At 39.2% G+C, this 20,049-nt stretch overlaps 3 protein-coding genes across 4 annotated transcripts; 1 reads left to right on the top strand and 2 right to left on the bottom strand.

The window, feature by feature from the left end:
• Positions 1-662: 662 nt before the first annotated feature.
• On the top strand, positions 663-5,593 carry LOC121525090 (MADF and BESS domain-containing protein). Its single transcript, XM_041810868.1, has 2 exons — positions 663-883; positions 4,453-5,593. Exons 1-2 carry the CDS (start codon positions 754-756, stop codon positions 5,136-5,138), a joined length of 816 nt encoding a protein of 271 aa, XP_041666802.1. The 5' UTR covers positions 663-753; the 3' UTR covers positions 5,139-5,593.
• Positions 5,339-12,093, bottom strand: rnf185 (ring finger protein 185). Of its 2 annotated transcripts, none has more exons than XM_041810871.1 (7): positions 12,018-12,093; positions 11,447-11,730; positions 10,572-10,590; positions 10,341-10,453; positions 8,487-8,541; positions 8,034-8,151; positions 5,339-7,936 (listed from the first exon to the last, which is right to left on the bottom strand). In XM_041810871.1, the coding sequence occupies exons 2-7, from the start codon at positions 11,623-11,625 to the stop codon at positions 7,842-7,844; spliced, it is 579 nt and encodes a 192-aa protein (XP_041666805.1). In that variant the 5' UTR covers positions 11,626-11,730; positions 12,018-12,093; the 3' UTR covers positions 5,339-7,841. The 2 variants fall into 2 exon arrangements, with proteins under 2 accessions (XP_041666805.1, XP_041666804.1); XM_041810870.1 differs by having other exon boundaries at positions 5,339-7,939.
• A 5,162-nt stretch (positions 12,094-17,255) lies between these two features.
• LOC121525396 (chemokine-like receptor 1) lies at positions 17,256-18,841 on the bottom strand. The gene is made up of 2 exons (XM_041811380.1): positions 18,670-18,841; positions 17,256-18,571 (listed from the first exon to the last, which is right to left on the bottom strand). Exon 2 carries the CDS (start codon positions 18,555-18,557, stop codon positions 17,523-17,525), a length of 1,035 nt encoding a protein of 344 aa, XP_041667314.1. The 5' UTR covers positions 18,558-18,571; positions 18,670-18,841; the 3' UTR covers positions 17,256-17,522.
• Positions 18,842-20,049: the final 1,208 nt, after the last annotated feature.

A 20,049-nucleotide genomic window follows, 5' to 3' on the forward strand; every position in this document is an offset into this window, starting at 1 on the left:
TACAGGACACATCTCTCATTTATAGTCCAAAAAGGTGAAAGTATAAAAATGATGTACAGTTTTGCTTTGCAGTTTAACATACAACAGTTGTATTATTCAAACATGATTGATAACTCTGTCCTTCAGGAAAGTCTCTGTCATTTAAGTAGATAGCACCTCAGAATCACCTGTTTTCATGAGTGTGTTGATGATGAAGACTCACTGCCTGACTGTGAATGTTACTATCCATAAAAGAAGAGTTCAGCTCAGACACGTTATTATTATTATATATATTGAATTTAAGACAAAAGTTTAATGATTACATTGATCCTGATCAATTACTCCTCTTCATCAGAATCAAGTAGATGAATATGAGGAGATGGAAAGTTTGAGTGTAATCAAACTATTTGACACCAAATAACTCAAAATAAAACCATAACTGACTTCTACTCATGAACTGCCTTTTCAGCTTTTATTTGCACTTCTTTTTTTGTCAAACTACTCCTTATGTTTCTGTTATTTTTACTATTTATAATAACTTCTATTTGAATCCAAAAGTAGTGCTGCTGCACGGTGGAGGTCAACAACGAGTCGTGCGCCCTCTTGTGGCTAAATTCTGCAACGGCAACGTTAAACGGCAGAGCGACACAGCGCGGCAGGCAGCCCGCCACTCGCGATAACTCGCGTTTGGTCAGCAGCAGCTGGGCGGAAAAGGCGGGAGAAGACTGCCGCTTCCGCGTCCGCGCAGCACGGGCAGAAGATCATTGGGGCAAAATGGACGATAAGTTAATATTAGCAGTATTCAACTGTCCAGAGCTCTACAATGTCACTTTGCCGAATTACCGCTGCACAGAAAGTAGGGCAAACGCCTGGAGAAACATCAGCATGATACTCGGAATCACGTGTAAGTGTTAACTTGTTATTTTTGTTTGTCCCAACTTTTATGATTATTTGGTTAACGGAGGCTGGTGTGGAATACTGAAGAGACAGATGTGAGTAAGCACTGTTCAGTGGAGTTTTATGTATCTCTGCGTTCAATTTGTCGTCTTCATTTTTTAACCGCGCGAGCACATCATGGCGGTGGGGATGCAGCCGCGCGCACCGTGCTAGCGGTAGCAGCCGCAGCTCGCACGCCGTAGGCCGCGCTGCACCGAACGGCACGGTCCGGCTCTGCCACTGCGCCGCCAGCCGCGTGACCATCACCGCACGGATGAAGAGGAAACATGCTCAGCGTCACGGACTCGCAGTCTTCACCGAGCCGCGTGCTTTTCGTCTCGCTCGTTAACCACCGCGAGGAGAGCTCCGTGCAAACCGAAGGCTTCTCGGAGTGGAACATCTGCAGCGGCATTAATGGCTCGGTGTCTTTGATAAAACGTGAGAAGTCACGGGACAGTGGCCCCCAGCCCGACATTTTATCATGGAACTGGTGGTGCGGCATGAAACATTAACCAAACATGACCTCCAGACATGGCGCAGCAACACCAAACTCCACAAGATTCACTCTGACTTTTTTTTTAAATTACGTAACCCTCCAAAATATAGGATTAAAGCTGCAGCTTTCATATTCTCTCATGTAGTTGCACTGTCTACTAAAACCCCCACGTTATGCTGCTGTTACATTATGCCAGGGTTCCCAAACTTTTTAAGCCCGCCTTAAAGTCTTCATGACACACTACACCAAGTAACACAGTCATATCCATGTAAACAAAACACTACCAGACATTGCACATGCCAAAAAGAAAAAATAAACATTTATCTTTAGTATTCAAAGGTGAAATTAATCTTCCTAAGTTTTATCTTGTGTGTCATATTTGTTTCAAAGGTGTGATTTTTGGTGTGGCTTTATTTGGAGTCTACTTTCACAGTGCAATCCTGTGTCCCTTTTTTTGTTTAGCCTCTTCTTGCCCCCTGCCATAACTGTAGGCCAGCCTTGGATGTGCGCCCCAAATTGGGTAATATCTGCGTCTGACCTCCTAATATGTTCAATCTCAACGATTTAAAGTAATCTAATATGACACATTTATACCAGGGAAGTTATTATTATTAACTATTAGAGTCTTCATGATACCAGAATTTTGAGATATGATATTTGCTAAAATCAAACTACATAATAGCACCGTAAAAAATGTCCTAGACACCCAAAACTGAATATTTTAGTTATTTTTCTTCATTTCCAGCCTGCAGAAAGAACAGATTCATTAACCAGGAAATTCATATCAAAATATGACATTGTTTTTGGTAGCAGTTTTCAACCTGGGGGTCAGGACTCCCCCTGGAGTCATAAATATTTGGGGCAATGGTTCTCAACTGGTGGGTCGGGACCCAAAAGTAGTTCGCGGGTCTGTTTTCAGTGGGTCACGAACTGGTTCCTAGAAATAAAAAAAGTCAAAAATATCTAGAAGTCTTAGGCTAAATGTGTCCCTTTACTCTGTTTACCGAGACATGGAGTTAATTTTGGTTGACTTCTTGAGATCTTAACTTAAGTTTCCTGTTTTCTTGGATGGAAATTTGGTTTTCATATAATAATGTGTTATTTTTTTGAGGGTTTAAAAAATCACCAATACTTACATTATAAAAGCAAAACTGAAATAATTAAAATGCTTGAAGGCCTGTAAAGTTTTGGCCTGTCTCTTTGTTCAGTCATGTGTTTGTCCCCCCATCTAAGGTCCATGTTGCTACATTTTTCATTATTAATAAAAATAAAAATGAAAATTTGGGCTGCGGTTCACATTATGGAAATGGTGGTGGGTCCTATGGGTGGACCAGTTGAGAACCCCTGGTTTAGGGGGTTACGGGCTGAAAAGTTTGAGAATCCTTGGTTTATAATAATAAAAGGCAAAGCAAGATTTTCTTTAAAAATGTATAAAGCCAAGCAAAAATTATGTATTTCTTCTTAATTATCATTTATTAATAAACCAGACAAGGGTTAGAATTTAACTTTTTGTCTACCTGCCACTTTGGCTGGTAGATTCAAGAATGTACCAGCAACAAACATTATACCAACCAGTCTATTTTAATAAGCAGCATTATTTATAATGTATGATATAAAAATTAAGACTTAAAGCAGTGTTAATTTCGCTGACTAAAACTATGACTAAAAATATTTGTTAACAGCCTTTTTTCCATGACAAAAACTAGACTAAGACTAACAAAAATAGATCTGTGATGACTAAAACTGACAAAAACTAAGTTTAGTTTTCATCAAGATGACTAAAACTAAACTAAAATGTAATGTAGTTTTCATCGGACATTCAAAATCCGCAATATTTCTCCACTGTGGGTAAATCTGTCAAAAAACAATGCAGCTGTAGCTATTCTGCCTCTCAGCTGTAGAAAGCAGAGACCCCAGGTTTGGCAGGGTGCAGAGAACACACTACCATGATTTGCCAAAATTAACACTGGCTTAAAGTATCTAAGTTACAGACGGTTTAATAAGAGGGTTGTCGCATAAATTTTCCAACCGGTTGGTCATCTTAAATTTTGTTTTTCAACTAATCTGTCTTGTATTTGACCATGCTAATGTTTGCTGTGGGCACTATGAGTTCATGTGGTATTTTCCTATGCAAGCACACCTTTAGCAGTTACACCAGATAAAGTCTAGAGCTGCTCTCATATGATACGTAGTCAGACCATCCCAGCGCACAGCTGCCTGTAAACATTTGACAGCAGCTCTGACACGGGGAAGAGGAAGTGGGTTTTTCGATCAGTGGGTGGGTAGGTCTGCTCGGCTTTGCTTATAAAGTGTGTAGGAACAAGCAGAAAATTTAAGCTGTTTACAGTAACAAATTCACTTTGTTTAGTTTGGCTTCTTTTATTTGCCGGACCCAGAGGCCGGTAAGTGAAGTACCTGCACTTGGTGCTGATTTCCCGTTCTGATCCAGAGAAAGTGCTTGTGCAGACCTGTGAAGCTGTTGTCGGTCCACAGACCAGGGTGTAAAGTAAAACCTTTATAGACCAGGAGACATCACTGTCTCTCTTCTCTGCTCTCTATCTGACTGTAACAGACACTAACATTTACACATCCACCTTTAAAGGATGAATAAGGAGACTTAATAAACATATTTACCAACTAGTGAATTAAACAGCAGGACAGAGGCTGAGACGGAGGGCAGAGAAGAGAGGCATATTTTTAGTATTGGTCATTCAAAATCCTGCATCTTCCTTCATGTCTGAGCAGATGTTCTGGTGTTTGGTGTGTTTCTAACTTTGGATTGTAATCACTGAAACAGTCAGGAAATAACATCTTCTCCCTGCATCACTGCTCTGTTTGCAAAAAAATCTTTGGCACATCATCGTAGCAAATGAAAGTTTTTATGTTAAGTCACATTTTTTAAAACGTAGTGGTCAATCTCTGAATGTTCTGATGGCATCATTTTATCAATATAAGCTTCTCTTCTTCATGTGCATCTGAGTTTGACAGCAGAATTTTGAATGCCATTTTGTGCTTCTTACGCTTGTATTTTTCTTTTCCAGCCGAGGAGTGTAAAAGAAAATGGAAGAACATGAGAGACCGCTACCTGAAGGAAGTCAGAATGGAAAACAAAAGCAAGAAGCAAGGGGAGATCTTTCAAAGCAGATGGAAATACAGACAGCTCATGAATTTTATTGCTCCTTTCGCTGGATCCAGAAGTGGAGGGCCAGATATAGCGGGCAACAACGACGATGACCACGACAATCTTGACAACGAATCAAGCAGCCCAGGAGGAGAACCTGCCCCACCTGAGGTGGTCAAGACCTCGCAGTCCCTTGTGAAGTCTGCTAGTCAACAAGACATCAAGCCACAGGTGGCATTTATGACACAGAATCCTTCGGTACATCAGGACGCACAGGTCACACAGCTGGCTAAGACCCAACCAGGCTCCCTCTCCATCAACAAAGCAGGCAGAAAACGGCGCCTCATGCCAGACTCGCACTCGCTCAATTCTTCGCAGTCGTCTCCGACTAAGTGGCTGGTCAAAGACAATGGTTCCACATTTCCTAACAGGCCGCGGGACGAGGACGAACTGTTTCTGCTGAGCTTTGTACCCGCTCTGAAGCGACTCGCTCCGCAGAAGAGATGCGAGACAAAAATGAAGATTCAGCAGATAATGTACGAAGCGGAGTTTAATGTCACACATCCGCAAGAGAAACAAGCGGAAACGGAGGAAACGCAGGAGTAGAACTGAATCCTTTTTTTCTGTTCCCTTTGTCTGATTTCTAAGATTGTATTTCATAAAACAAGCCAAAACTTTTAGACATATGACCATATTTGCTCTTTTTCAGCAGTATCTAAACTTATCATCACTCTGCTTTTTTATCAGCAGATCTAAATCTTGTTTGAAAAAACTTTTATACATTTACACATAAAGAGGACAACAGAGACTCTGAGCATCTTTATTTACATGGCTTCACTGTCAATAGAGTGAATTCACACATAGAAAAGTGGCTTAACAAACCACCACTCATTTCTTAACTATATAGTTATCTACAGTATTTTAGATTTTAATTACAGTAAAACACAGAAATTAAAGAATTTCCAAATTGGAAAGCAACACTGTTTAATAAGTCATCTTAGATCTGCTAACATGCAAACGAGAAAGTTTCATTTTCTGTAAAATAAAGACAATGTATGACATTGGTTGATTTGTGTGGGATTTCTTCTTAATTTGCAGACGAGCTGCACACTTTATAAAATCATATACTGTGAAATAAAACAAGCATAAGAAAAAAAAATCTTAGCATTTTAGTGAACAAAAAGAAGCACATGCTAGTAATGTTTTTTTTTTTTTTTTTTACCTTTGTAAGATGTTTGCAACAAAGTGTTAAAATATGTAGGGTAGCATAAAAAGGCCTTTCCACTGACAAGTAACAAAAGGAAAGGCCCAGATGAGAGATGTGAAATAAATGGTGTTTTATTGGACAAGCTTAATATAGAAAACTTATCTACTGTTTTAGTACCAGTTGTGCTTTTTTAATGACTTCAATAAAGAAGTTCATTCGGATCTAGAACCCAAAGTAGCAGTCATGGGGTGCTTAGAAAAAAAATAAAGGATTCCAAATGGCATATAGTACCCGTTTTTGTAGAAATATGTACATACAATGATTTACTTTTAAAATAAAAACAGTTAGTAAGAGGAATTTATGCTGTAAGAAAGTAATGTGTAAGAATGGTCAAAATACCAATTTGCACACGGTACACTTTAATGCTCCAACCACCTCCAGGTACAGTAGGAACCCCAGTATCTGGCATTGTTATTTTGGGGGTTGTTAGCTTGAAAGTTCAGGAACCCCTTTAGTAAATAGCACACAGCATTCATAGTCTTTTCTTGTTTAGCAGGATTATGGCTGCATGTCAATAGCCGACTTTTTTTGCCCCGGCAGCGTTCAGGCCCTCAATCCCAGAGCACTTCTCGTCAACGTTTTTTGTTGTTAAGTTACAAAAATAAATCCTACTTTCCTGCGTAGAATCTAATGTTTTAAAATATCTCTATGAGCTTCATATTGCCCTATTCCAAGTAAATATCACACAGAAGACATGCAGACAATGCAAAGGAATTGGGCAGCAGCTGCAGACCTGAAAACTACCCTTGAAAAAAGATGAGGAAAGACGAGTCAGATCGGTTTCTCTCCCACTACTGTCAAGTCCCACCCCTTCTTGACTTTTATTTGCAAGTGAGGGAGAAGTGCAGCACTGTTCAAAAAGGTCAACAGTATTCAACCAGGAGCGCTTGAAGCAACAAAAACAGTTGATACTGAGGGCTCTTTGTCCGCCCATGGCGCTGAACACTCAGGACACTAGATGACATTGGTTGTGAATTTAAAATAAGCACCGCCAGTAAGGCTAATCACTAATTTAAATTTCGTTTAACCGACTAGTCTAAAGAGGGGAAAATCCTTAGAAAACAGACAAATTCCTCACAGGGTCATTGTGTCGGCAAGTGTTTGAGCCTGATATACTCGCTACAGCGTGGCTAACATTAACATTAAAATTTAGCGCCGCCAGCCTTTGTCTCTCTTAGCAAATTAACACCAGGCGTTGCTATGTGGCCACTTGTCACTTTGGCTGAGTAGCTAGACACAACTTCAACCCTCGACAGCTTTCATACTGCTTTAGTTCCATTTACTACTTAAACTATCATACTCCGCTGTTCCTACTACACGCTAACCGCTAAGCCACCACCGAGCTAATCATATTTATGTCTGGTGAAGTGCCATGGGAAAGCCATTGGAAGAGGATGGAGTGGCCATTCACTGATGCTTCAGCGGCCTCTAGTGGTGGGACATTATTACAGTTTAAAAGAGTATTATAGATTGGGATTACAAGCCTGCGTTTATAAAAAATGATAGGCAACTAGTTTAACTGACTCATAAATCTTGCGCTGGCTAATTTGATGAACAAATTAAACCTTTTAACCGCACACATCTCTAGCTGTCATGCTAAAAAAGCCAGCTATGGACACAGGCTCTTATATATTTCACCAGAAATAATAAAACTGTTCAAACAGAAGCTAAAATGTGACATGACCAAGCTCAACACTGATCTCTTCTAATCAGGTGTAGATAAAGAAAACATAAGGAAGAGTTTAGGTATTCTGCATACCAAACACGTCATGGTACTTGCACACATGCACAGAACCGAGGAAGACTTCAGGGGCAGGCTGCTGGGAATTTTTCACATGTGCATCATGTGTGAAAACAGCTCAGGTGTACAAAAAGCATTCGGTCCACCTTTAAACTGTTATTCTGGCATTACCACAGGAAGCTTTTTTAAAAAATAAATCTTATGTCTTCGTGTCAAGGACAGGAAAAAAAATTTAAAGGCAGATGCAGATTGGTGCACACTGTGATGATGTATTTTGGGTCAACCTGTCCTTCCTTTCCTTTTATGCAATCAGCAGCCAAAACATGATTACCAGAGCGACAAACAGGAAGAGTCGAGACAGAAACTGTTCGTCCATGTGCTGTGGTGTCCCAGGAGCTGCTGTTAGGAAATGAATTAGGAAATTACTAAAAGAATTTACCTAAAGTGCTGTTAATTAAGAGTAATCATGGGGACGTATTTAAAACATAAATACCTGGTGGAGGTCTTCCATCATTGATGTTAAAAGCTGTAGCAAAAATACCAAATGGAAAGGCACCGATTCCAAAAGACATTTGGAAACCTCCATCTCCAAAGCCGAAGCCTTGAAAACCCTGTGAAAGATCAGGAAATGTCAGTACGTGTATTCTCATGCCCATCAGAGGTTTCGTTTACCATACAAAGAGGAAATGTGATGCAACAGTCAGGGACGTTTGTGATCATTCACATGAGATTTATTTGCAGTGTTATGCATCTAATAGATCCCACAGGAAGTGTCTTTTTGCAAATGAATAAAGCAGACAGTGGCATGACAGTAACCTCTGTACATCCTTTCTAAAAGTTTCATCATAACTGCATGAAGTTAATCTAGAGCATGATGCAATGAAGGAGATACTGAGAAAAAAAAAATTATTTTTTAGCAGGCAAATGTATTTGACAAAATACTTACGCCACGGTTTTCTGGCTCAGGTCTCTGCCCTTGTGGTCGCGGGGGCGTTCTTTCTCTGAAAGACAAACACATTTTTAGTGACGCCATCAAAGAACTCATCCTAAATTCTACTGTGGTTAAATCCTATAAGACATGTAAAGTCAATTGTCCTGTCGTAAATCAGGGGCTGCCATAATCATAATTTTAAACTTTAATACAGCTGTAGTAAAAATCAGAACAGACTGATACTGGTTTCATCATCAGAGGTATAAGGGTCCGTGTCCTCAGCAGCCTTTTTGCACTGGCAGCACTCATTTCAATACAAAACCAATGTAGTCCAGCATTTTTAGCACCCTGGGTGCACACTCCCCACAGTGGTGTCAGTTGTTTTTTTGTTGCCTCTCAGCCGAGAACAGTTACACTTTTTGAATAGCACCATGCTCTTCCGTGTCACGTCTTTCTCACTGGCTGATCAAACATGTTTTTGACCAGCCAGTGAGGGATCAGGCACCTTTTTCAGGGTAAGGGCCTGTGTCCACAGACAGTTTTCCAGCACTGGCAGCGCCTATAACCTCATTTTCAGAACATTTCTCACCAGCAGTCCTTATTCCGGCATTATAAACAGGGCTGACATCTTTCAGCCAGTTGGTTAGTCAATGAGCTCTCATACAACCAAGATCCTGCTCGTCGTATGGTCACACGCATGTGTGTGTGAGTGAGAATGACAGTGAAAGCGATCGGAAGCAGATCAGATGACTGATGGAGAAAGGCACAGCAGGGAACTGAGAGGAATAACACAGCACTGGGCAATCCCGGTAGAGAGGCACACAAACATGTTATACAGTGATTGTTTCAAAGCGTTCACGCTTTAACTTGAAAACACATCTTAGACTTGAAGATGCAGGATGTTTGTACTGAAGTGGTGCTGAGAGTGTCTCTACTCTGCCCTCTGTCAAAGCATCAACTCCCCAGCCTGTTCAATTCACCAGTCAGAAAATGCCCTGACTGGGAAACAAACCAGGGACCTTCTTGCTGTGAGGCAACTGCGCTAACCCCTGCACCACCGTGCAGCCCTACAACAGGTGTGTTTTCTCATATATTCAATCTTTAGCTACTAGGCATGTGAGTTTATTGTATTTTTCGTATGTACATGTGTAAACTAGGGGCTTTAAGTGTACATATAAATGGAGAAGATCAACACAAATATCCACAGAATGAACGAGATGGTTGAAGCAATATCATCACCTCTGATGACGCATTGTTTATCTGCAATGTGTGATGATGAGCAGCAATCAAGTGGAGTCTTGTTTTCACCCCTACCCCTTACCACTCTGTTTCAAGGGGAAGGGGCAGATGAAGGGGAAGTGCTAAGGGGAAGGATTAAGGGGTAGAAATTTATTGGAAGTTCCAACAGCAGACTTTTTTCCCTCATTTCACCTCAGTAAATAAATGCTGCATGCTGTATAATATATAGCACAGGCTGGAACGAGTGCTCCTGTTAATAGTTATTATTATAAAAAAAAATACAAACAATTATCTGAGGAAATTTTGTAGACTATGTGCTGTTAAATAGAAATTGTGTCGTGATCGCAATAAGTTTATGATTAAAGGCAGGTGCTCGCTGATCATCTCTGAGTCTGCTGTTATTTAAGTACAACATAATGGGGTTAAAAAATAATTCAGAATGCTTTATAAAATGTGTTATGTTAAATTTAAGAAAACCTAGACAACAAAAGGGGGAGCAATGAGGAACCTGGATATTATTTAACCTGGATGACCAATCGATTGGAAAACAGATGATCGTTTCAGAACATTTAATATCAAAAAGTATCAACAATTTTGACAACTCTGATCATTACTATAAAAAGTACCAACCTGGGGTCTTGTTGACCTGTGCTTCCACGCCCATATAAGGGGATAACTTTGTCCCGGCTGATGCCAGCTTTACACACGGGACAGACTTGCCTGTTGGGTCTTGTCTCCAACCACTGTGTGCAGAGAAAGACATGGAACCTGATTAATTTCATCAGTTACATTATCTTATATATATATATATATATATATATATATATATATATATACATTTTTAGAATAGGTGAAGCTTACCTGATGCAAGCAAGGCCAACTTATGGGGAGGAGGTGGAAAGGAAGATAAGAAAAAGTAGACATTTGATTAGTAAGGTCTTTTTAAAGATGTGTCATTCACACACAGCAGGTAAATGAAAACTCATCTGTCCTGTACTGAAAGTTCTGGTGAGCTCAGTACCCACAGGGCGTGGAAAAACGAAAATAAAAACTCCTGTTTTTGGATTTATCTCCTCATTGAGAATGAATAACTATGCTGGCACTAATATCAGAGCAGAAGCTGAAAACCTGCTGGCTTTAGTTTAAACTTTTAGCGCTACAGACCAAGATCAGAAAAATCAATACATATTTGCTTACAGTTACACAAGGCAGCTCCAAGATTGTATTTATAGACTTCCCCATAGTAGAATAAGAGCAGTACTTTCTCTAAAACAGGCAATAACAAGAATAATCTTATTCATCTAGGCATTTATGGATTTTGAAACAAATAACATGCACCATTTGATCTTTCAATGCATGTTACATTATGTTTTTGTGCAATTTTGACATTGTGCTGCATGGGTTTTGTTACAAATGTTGTTGGATTCCTTTCTCTCCAAAGCACCTGTCTCGTAAAATAGGCTAGGTGTTTACAGCTTTGATACTTTTCACTGCATCCTTAAAATAATCAAGACTGTATTGTTTCAAAGCACTTGGACTCAAAAGTATCAAAAGTTTTTGATCATCTAGAGTGTATAACATGTAAAGTGTGAGGCTTGTATCCACTTCACCTCATATAAAAGTCAGATTAGCCAGGCTGATCCGGATCTGCTCTGTCCTAAAGCTGCCCCTGGTTTTAAAACCTCCACTGAGATAATGCTAAAGTGTAAACAAGAGCCATAAACAGCAGTTCTTACCAGAAGAGGTGTCCACACAGGCTGATGACCGCATCCTTAGCTGTGTCCAGACATATATTACACTCAAAAGTGCTGTCCTGGTTGCCACTGTCGGCCGCAGTCGAGCTGCTGGATCCGGGGTTTGTGTTTTCAGTTGCCGCGGAAGAGCCAGAGGCTGGAGGGGGAGCCGCGGTGGCCATTTACAGATCAATCCAGTCAACAACAAGGTTCAGGTGGGGTGACGCGGCTGGCACCCTGGCTTCAAAATAAGTACATTAGGGAGGCCCAGTAGGTGGGAGTTTGTCCTGACGAAGAAAAGATGACGAGAGACTGAACTTGACAGAAATAATGAGTAATATCGAATAACACAGAGCGGGTTTTAGCTAGCTAGCGTCTATGTAGAAAGGTGTTAGAGAGGAGCTAACGTTAGCTAGCGACGGAGAGGGAAACTAACAGTTTAACTATCTTACGAAATGACGCTGAATAAAACAACAGGAACTGCCTGAGTCTCTATCAAGGCTCAAGGTCAGAACATAATTTTAAGAATGAAATATCAAACACTTGTTGAGAGAAGTTCAGGATATATCCTTACATCTGGTTGCATCACATATCCGCTGCAGGAACTAACCGGTAGTAGATCCTGAAGAGGAAGGGGACGTGGCTAGTAGATTCGTGGGATTTTTAGCCCTCAGCTTTGTCTTCCGGGGAGGGTAAAGCTAACAGAAATTAAATAAATGATGAAAGTGGAGAGGAGAAAACTTCAAAGAATTAAGAGATAAAAATACATTTGAATCAAAAAAATAAGTGATAAATTATGAATCGATTGGATCAAATTGGGGTTGATTTGATACAATCGTTGCAATTCGATAAAAATAGTGATATTGATAGTGATATAGTGACATTCAAGTAATTAAATAATCAGTATTTATCTTTAACAACATGTGATCATTGTTACTTGGACACTTATCATTTACAACAAGTAATTTTTGTGACTTCCGCCGTGAAAAAAATCGTGCTTCCTCCTCGAACTAATGTATAAAACACGTCAAAGCACTTTGACAACCCTTGTTTTTAAATTGAAATACAAATTATTATTATTATCATTATAGCAGTTATTCACTGCGTACACTTTTGAAAGAAAAGTACTTTCAGTACTTCCAATCTTTCTTTTTTTTCCCCATCCTTCAATGACCTAGGCCCACAGTAGCTTGCAAAAGCATCTCAGATCTCAGGCAGGAGGCATATTTTTGCTTTTAATTTCTTCTTACTGCAATTTTGTCACTCATTTCGTCGCTAGAATGTTGTTTCCCTTTTTTTAGGTGAGACACTAACATCTGTAAATTTTATAGTTTTATGGATACCATTGTCATCCATAATTTTCCTATATTTGCAGTTTTAATTTTACCCTCTACCTTTACAAGCCTTCCAGGTCCAGCTGCCAAGAAGCATCCCCACAGCATGATGCTGCCACTACTGTGCTTTACAGTGGGGATTGTGTGTTTGTAGTGATGTGCAGTGTTTAATGCCCACCAGATATAGTGTCTTGTCTGATGGCCAAAAAGCACCATTTTGGTCTCATCAGACCAAAGAACTTTCTTCCACTTGACCATGGAGTCTCCCACATGCCTTTCGGTGAACTCTAGGCGAGATTTAATTTGAGTTTCCTTCAACAGTGGCTTTCTCTTTGCCACTCTCCCATAAAGCTTTTACTTCTGAAAAATACGGGCAACAAGTGTATGCAGAGTCTCTTCAGAGTCTCAGCTGCTGAAGCTTGTAACTCCTTCAGAGTAGTCATAGGTGTTTTGGTGGCCTCTCTCACTAGTCTCCTTCTTGCACGGTCACTCAGTTTGTGAGGACGGCTTGATCTAGACAGATTTACACGTGTCATATTCCTTCCATTCCTTGATGATGGATTTAACTGAACTGGGATTTTCACTGCCTTGGAATTTCTTTGGTATCCACCCCCTGAATTATACTTTTCAATAACTTTTTCTCTGAGTGTCTTGGAGTGTTCTTTTGTCTTCATGGTGCAATGGTAGCCAGGAATACTGATTAACCATGTCTGGACCTTCAAGACACAAATGTCTTTATACTGCAACACTTGAGACACATTCAGTTTTGAAGTTTTGAAGAAGTCTTTTGTAATTTTCTATATACATTATCTATCTATCTATCTATCTATCTATCTATCTATCTATCTATATATCTATATCTATATATATATATATATATATATATATATATATATATATATTGACCATGACTGATTTATGAATACTCTTATAGGCACTGTATAATGTCATCTTAATTTAGTCATAAAAATTCTTCTTGTCGAAACGTTTTTTCTACAGTATCACGACAGCACCCCCACCTAGTGCCCAAACTAAGAAATGCAATACAATCAAATACAAGCTTCATGTTCTCATGTGGGCTTTATTTCACTCTATCTTGCCAATTTGCTGCAAGCCGATTAAAAATAGACAAGCCACAGTCAACCCTGTAACCAAAATTCTGACACCTCATATCTCTGGTAAGTAGTCATGAAGTGACCTATTTATTCTGAGCGACAGGTTTTGGTCATAGCGTGTGTAAATCTAACATTTAAATTACTGAAAGTATAACTTAAGGCTCATTTATAATTAATTATTATTATAATATAATTTATTTAAAATCAGTCATTGGTCTCATGAACTATTAGTTATGAGTGTTGGCATCCACCCTGACAATATAGGTCGACTTTTGCTCTTTGAATTAAAAAATGTTGCTAAAATCTCCACTGTGTTTACTGGCTTCCTGTTTTCACCTTTTTTTCACATCTTGTGCAGCCTGCTCTGACTAGAAACAGGGAAGAGGACAGTAATAAAATAAATAAATAAATGGCTCTATAGAAGAACAAGTACTCATATGTGACTTAGAGCTGCAATTTTGCAATGCATATCATATATTTTCAGTGTTGAAATAACTCACTAGCCCACCTATGAACTATTCTCCAAAGACCCCCCCATGATAGAAGCTTTGCTTTGCCTGATAAGTTGCTCTACTATTTGGCTGCCGATCTCAAAAGCTCAAAGTGGTGTCATTCTCCCAGTACAGACTGGTGCATCTTAGAAGCAAATTGTTGCATGAGCTGTTTAATATGTTTGTTCAATGGCTAAAACAGCTACATGTTAAAAAACAGACTTCTTACATGCAATCAAGTTTGCTCAAAAAACATATACAAATACACCAGAGTAGGTTTTAAAGTTTTATTCCTGTAAAAATCTAACATACAACGTCCATAGAAAATAACCATACAGCTCGTCAAACTGATCACAATAAATTAAGAGGAAGTTTAATTTTTTTACTCTTTGCAGAAGGAAGTTACATGATTTTAAATTTCCCCTGCACACTCTGATTAAGACCAATTTCTCTCAAAGATAGACTACATTCATATGGATAAACCTGGCATTATTTTTCTCTGACACTCCTGCTAGGTTTTTTAAAGAAAATTGGTTTGCAAGCATAGCAACACAGAAAAACAACAATTCACACGTATACAAGTATGGATTTTTAAAAAACAATTCAAAGATACAGAACAGATTTCACTCCATCATGTCCTAGCCAGTATATAGCCCAAATAACCACATGTGACCATCTTTAACACACATTTTAAAGTGTGTTGCATTAGTATATACCATGATAAATAAATCACTGATAAACACATGTATTTACATCATGTGGTTAAAGATGCTATGACACATGATTTTGCAAATAAAGCAAACCTTAATGACACTTTATTTTAGAGGGTCCTAATTACCTTGTAACTTTATAGTAATAAATGTAATTATAAAGTAATTTCTCGAGGATAAGGTGGTAATTAGCTTGTAAGAAGTTGGCATTTATAGTAATAACTCAAAAACACGGTGATATTAAAGTATTTACCTAGTCATAATGTATTCATTATCAAGTAATTCCTTGTAATATTGTGGCAATTAACTTGAGACTGGAGGTAATATTTTACCCAAACCCTAACCCCCCTTACCTTTACCCTTACTCTAACCACTAACTTTAACCATACCCTAACCCTTAGCCCATCACTAACCCTACAAATTACTTTAAAATTATACATGAAGGACTTACTTTAATTTAGTGTGCCAAATTAAGGACAGCACTTTGGAATTATCAACTTAAATAGAAGAAAATAATCTAATTTCTAAGGAATGACTTATCTCCTAATCATTCAGATTATTACCACAATATTACCAATGTAAGGGTTAGTGGTGATGGTTTGGAGGTTAGGTTTAGAGTAAAATAGCTCATAATTACCAAAGAGTTACCACAATATTGCAAGTGCCAGGGTGTGGGTTTAACCCTTAGAGGTCTACGGGCTATTTTGACATTTTGTTAATTTTCTTTTGACAAAATAAACCACTCAGAAAGGTATACCATACATGAATACCATGTTTAGTATAACCTTTTACGACACTACCTCAGCTTTATAAAATAAAAACTATATTTTTTTAAGTTTAATTTACTGTATTAGATATAGGGCCTCCAAAAACACAACACCTTACAAGAAATTGTTTTTTTTAAAATTGTTATTTAAACCAATATGTTGTCATTTTATAAAAAGAAATAACAGAATTCTAAAATTATAAAAAAAAGTACCAGTGCCAGTTCTGTACAGTATGTCCACTGCCCCCTATGTGTAACATTAATTTTCATATAAGTCCCGTTTTACTTGGCCTATTGACATCAAACAAAAACGGAAAGAAAGCTTAAAAATAACACTTTCACCATGAAGTGATTGCAATGCAAATGCAAACTGTGTAAATCTGTTAAAATACAATGCATCTATAGCTCCTCTGTCTCTCAGCTGTAGAAAGCAGGGACCCCAGGTTTGGCAGAGTGCAGGGAACTCACAACCATGATTTGGTACCAGATTCAGAAAAGAGAATAAATGCCTGGGCTATAAATCAAGACTAAAATGTGAGGACTTCTTATGGGCGAAAACTAGACTAGAATGTTTTTGAGTTTTTTTGGTCATCTAAAAATAGACTAAAACTGTAAAGAATAGAGTGACTAAAATGTAATAAAACTAAAAGGCATTTAATCTAAGGACTATGACTGAGATTAAAATAAAAATTACCTGCTCACGATTAACACTGGTTTAGGGATTAGAGTTAGAGGGTTAGGGTAAAATAGCACCTAATTACCAGAGAATTGCCACAGTATTGCAAAGGTAAGGGTTAGGTTTAAGGGGTTTGGGTTAGAGGGTTAAGATTATTGTAAAATACCATTGAATTACCAGAGAATTGCCACACTATTGCAAGGGTTAAGGTAAGGGTTAGGGCAGGGGTTCTCAACCTGGGGGTTGGTACACTGAGAGAGGGTCACCAGATGCCCTCTAAAAACCAAAGAATATTTTCAAATTATTTCAAATTATATATTTGATCTATTTTAAATAAAACATGCATGAAATTAGTTAAATGTAATATAAATCATGGTAATTTGGTGAGAGTTATTCTGAAATCAAAGTTATGTTTAGAAAAAACTTAAACTATAAGTCTGCGCATGACAAATGTTCAGCTTTGCCTGAAACACCTCAAGCATGGTGGGGTCCCCGGTCTCTCACACCTTTATATTAGGGGTCATAGGCTGATAAGGTTGAAAACCACTGCATTACAACCTCCACTAGCCCTATCTCCCAATAGTAAAGAACCCTTTAAAAACATTCCTGGATCCAGATGGTGATCTGGATCACTCCCAAAATCTAATCAGTTCTTCCTTATGCCATTTCTGACATTTCCTGAGAATTTCATCCAAATTGGTCCACAACTTTTTGAGTTGTGTTGCTAACAAACAAACAAACAAACCCTGCCGATCACATAACCTCCTTAGTGGAGGTAATTACCAGAGAATTGTCACAATATTACAAGGCATTAATTGATTTTTAATACATTATTACTTGGTTAAAAAGCCAACTTATTACTTGGTATTATCAACTTACTCTTGAGCCATTACTGTTTAACTAGACTGGGTAATTGGGGTCTACTAAAATAGAGACCTTAACCAAATCTCTACAAAAATTATCCACACGTGAAATCCTCCCTGTCCTTTATGCCAACGGTTTGATTTGATTGTGGATTACTTCCATGGACTTGCATCTTGAGTGACTGAGACCACCTGTGCGAAAATCCTCAGCCATGGCGTCCTCTATCCTTGACATCAACGAGCGCTTTAGGGTTTGTTTGAAGTCGTTACCAATGAACACATAGAGAACTGGGGACAGGAAGCTGTTTGCTGCAGCCAGCGTGGCCCCCACCTTCAGGCCAGTTTGAATCACCTCCACGCTCTGGTTCTGCAGGTCCAGCTCTAACAGAACAAAGCTATGATAGGGGACCCAACAGAAGAAAAAGGACAGGATGAGCGCCGCCATGACTTTGTATGGCTTTGTCGACTTCATGGTCAAGCGGGTCATCTTAAAGGCAAGCACTGAACAACAGATCACGATCATCAGGAAAGGGATCAGGAACCCACAGATGAAGCGGGTCAGAACCACTGCCCTGTGTCTGGAGTGGCCCATGTAGTTGGTGTGGCACTGAGTGACTGAACCGTGTATCGTGGTCTGCCTGAAAATCAGCGAAGGCAGTGTCAGGAGTGCAGACAGAAGCCACATGAGGAGGACCACTCCAAAGGCCTTCTGCACTCTGCGATGGTTGTGAGACCACACAGGGAAGGAGATCATTATACAGCGATCCATGCTGATGAGGACTAACAGAAACACGCTGCTGTACATGTTGAGAAACAGAACAGAGGAGGTGAGCCTGCACAATAGCAGCCCAAAAGGCCAGTGTGAGGTGATCATGTAGAAGACTTCCAGGGGCAAAAAGGCACAAAACAGAAAGTCTGAAATGGCCAAACTGATGTACCAAGTGGTGATGACTGTCCTTTTCATTTTACATCCACAGATCCAGATGACTAGAGAGTTTCCCACAAGGCCAATAGCAGATATGATAATATTTACAGCGACTAGAACGTGAGTCAAAACTGGAGACTCTGAAGGGCCGAAATTCACATGATCTGTGCTGGAGCTGTCATCTGTTTCATTGCCTGGAGTATAATCCTCATATTGGACATAATCTATATCCATGCTGCTGATTTAATCTGAAACATGAAGTACAGCGTCTGACATTAGAAACATCCGCACAGAGAAGTCAGAGGACAACTTTATCAGTAAAATATGTTTCAGTAAATATACTCACGATATCTCTCGATGTGAAGTGAACCACTCCAAAGTGCCTTCTGCCCTGACTTCCTTCAGCTGGATGCAACTTCTCACTTCTGCTTCCTGGGCCCACTGACTGACGAAAGTGACAAATACATCAGAATCCACCTGACATGGACGAAATGAGATCCTTCCTGCCTCTCATTTACTGAAAACAAATGTGTTTGTGACTATCACAGAAGTCACATTTACGTGAAAATACCAATTTTCAGAGAGATCGTTTCTCCTCCAGAATGCTATTTTAAAGCCTAACAAACAGCATACTTTAACTCTTGTGCAATCTGTAAAGGAGATCCCCTTAACACATCTACACAAACCACCAACTCACATTTCCTAACCAAGGGTGTGACTAAAGGCCATGTAACAAGAAATGCAAAGTTTGCAAGAACTAAGGTCAAAGTGTTTATCATAACTCATCAAATATGAAGGCTCTTTTACGCATGACCCAAATAAAATACAAGAGATCAAATATGAGTGAGATTTTAAATGTATTTAGTCTCACAAAGACATCCAGTGTAAGAAAAAGCCGGAGTAACCTTAAACTAATCTTGGGCATGTACAGCACCTGGCTGGGTATGCTCAAGGCCTCCACTGACACCTGACCCTTCCCCCCAAAAACCTAAACAACAGATTTTAATCACAGTGCATTTCATGCTGTAACAAAGCTTCACTATCATTAGACAATCTGTGATGGTCAGATATTTGTTGTCCTTGTCTGTCACACTAGGATTGGCTAATCTATGGGAACCAGAAAGATTCCTGATAGGCCGGGCCAGTGACAGGAAATCAATCATCCAGGCTGCACTTGCTGCAGATGGGTACAAGTAATCTCTATCCAGCAGCGTTTCACTGTCAGTAGTGTTCTTGACCAGCAAACTGACTCAAAAAGAAAGTTGTGTGGATTATAGAGAGATGGAGATAAAGAATTCAAAGAGCAAAGATGATGCTGAAAACAACTAAATTAAGGCCAGATGTGCCAAATTTAAAGTCCCTGTAAAGTGAAAAATAAATCTCTATTTTTGGTTTGTTGTATGACTGTCCACTGTCTTATGAGCCACCAGGCCAAATTTCAGCCATGAAAAACATCTCTAAGTTTATCAAATTCAGCTTCAAAATCATAAAAAATGAGACAGTAAAATCTGTACTAGAGTGGTATGGGCGTGTCAGTTGAATGAGCTGAAGCCAGGCCCACTCACGAGAAATATAATCCTCTGATCAGAGTGCAGCTGCCTGGCTCTGTGCCAGAGCAGAGAGACAGAAGTTGGGGATTAAATTTACTGTTTTCTGGCACAAATCTTTCTGTTGGAACGCTTTTTTTTTTTTTTTTTTTTTACCTGTAGGCCACCGTGGCTGATAG

The sequence above is a fragment of the Cheilinus undulatus genome, linkage group 17 (genome assembly GCF_018320785.1).
Source record: "Cheilinus undulatus linkage group 17, ASM1832078v1, whole genome shotgun sequence".
Taxonomy (NCBI): domain Eukaryota; kingdom Metazoa; phylum Chordata; class Actinopteri; order Labriformes; family Labridae; genus Cheilinus; species Cheilinus undulatus.